Raw genomic sequence first — 1,686 nt, forward strand, 5'->3', positions numbered from 1 at the left:
GTCTTTTTGTCCACAAAGCTCTCTAGAATGAGAGTGTCCCTTTCCGCCTAACCTTATACACACCTGCTCCGACTAGCATTAGCAATTAGAAAAAGAAAAGAAAAATCAGCCTGTAACACAAAAATAAAAAGCTTTGAATTTTTCTTGTTGTCTTTAAGACACTAAATCAAATGCAAATGACACAAATGTGTAAAAAAAAAAAAAAAAGGGTTCGTACAAAGATAAAAGCATCTCTCGGAGCAGAATTTTGGCTGAGTTCTATAGTACCATCTTGTTTAGTGGCGGATAACAAACAAATTAGTGTGTCATTATCCTCTCTGCCAAAATAAAGCCATTAACGTTCCAGATCACACATCTAAACCCTTCCAACGGAGCCACAAAGAGTCAAATGAGAAGCTTTCAGTCAATCCTCTCAGTTTTGGGCGCGAAAACATCTCGAAGGCCAGGCACACTCTTTGAAAGCTGAAATCGAGTTCTGCTTTAGGCCTCAGACACGTTCATATCAGGCGCTGCCAAAAATCTGTCCTGTGCATCGACTATTTGTGCCGTACGGAATAAATTCAGTCAGTAGCGAAGCTTTCACAATAAAATGACTTTCTGAAATTAAACATTCGTAGCTACCATCATACACAAAAATGAAATGCCTTTTTTTTATATTCATTATTGCCTGTGTTGATTATCGGTGGATCTACTAGTGAGTCCATATGGCTCAATTGAAACAGGTGGTTATGAAATGGACGGCCGTTTGATCGTCCAAATGGATATGTTTGGAATCACAGACTAGCAAACTGCGGTATACACTGTATTTATCTGATAGAATTATGAAATTGTACAACCAGTTTTGTCTAGTAACATTTCTTTTGGCAGTCAAATAATGAGTTGAAAAGGAGTACTCAAACTGAAACTTAAATTCACAATCACATGGATTCCTATTGGAATTTGCCAGCAAAAAATTGCAGAACGTTTTGGCAAATGTTACGTATACAGATAATTTGCACACTATACAAATACAGAGATAGTACGAGTAGTATGCTAGTGTGATTTTTCCAAACACACCCCATGCGATCCTTACTGTCACCTTCAGCTGCTTTTGATTGGACGATAACCGGATATGACCTCACTGTAGGCACACCCCCTGCATACACACACTGCAGGGTCATGGGCAGCTCCCTTTTGGTCAAAATATAGGCATCCTTTTACACACACACACACACACACACACACACACACACACTCACGCACACACACACACACACACAGAAGCTTTAAAAACAACTGACACAAGGCCGTCTATTTAAAAAGTTATTTTCCTCTTATAAAGCTTTCTGCATAAAGACTGCACATTAAAAAAAATATAGAATACAATTCTTAAAACCTTTTGTTTCTACACAGGAAGGAATTGAACATCTGATTATAGTGATGAGCTAAATACACACTGAGTGTTCGTACAGCGTTCTCTCTCTGACAGGGTTAGAGGTCGGTCACTTTGTTCTCCAGTGCGGCGGCGATCTGTTGCAGTCTCAGTGTTAACTGTTTACTCTGGGCGGCAGGGTCTTCATCCAAAGACGTGATGATCTAGACACAGTGAAGGACCATGAGCCTTTAGTACACAGACATTTTATCAAACTATTCATCCATCTATCAATCAATCTTGTGTTTCAATGCAGCTAGGTGAAAAAACACCTT

The 1,686-nt window shown here is 39.2% G+C and overlaps 1 protein-coding gene across 5 annotated transcripts in view; it reads right to left on the reverse strand.

Moving 5' to 3' along the window:
* The window catches only part of plxnb2b (plexin b2b), a 195,003-nt gene continuing 193,317 nt past the window's right edge, over positions 1-1,686 (reverse strand). For all 5 annotated transcript variants that reach the window (XM_067379119.1, XM_067379118.1, XM_067379115.1 and 2 more), the window contains one exon: positions 1-1,575. In XM_067379119.1, coding sequence (XP_067235220.1) covers positions 1,471-1,575 — 105 coding nt within the window. In that variant the 3' untranslated portion in view covers positions 1-1,470. The remainder of the gene's footprint in view (positions 1,576-1,686) is intronic.

This window comes from Chanodichthys erythropterus, chromosome 24, assembly GCF_024489055.1.
Source record: "Chanodichthys erythropterus isolate Z2021 chromosome 24, ASM2448905v1, whole genome shotgun sequence".
NCBI lineage: Eukaryota > Metazoa > Chordata > Actinopteri > Cypriniformes > Xenocyprididae > Chanodichthys > Chanodichthys erythropterus.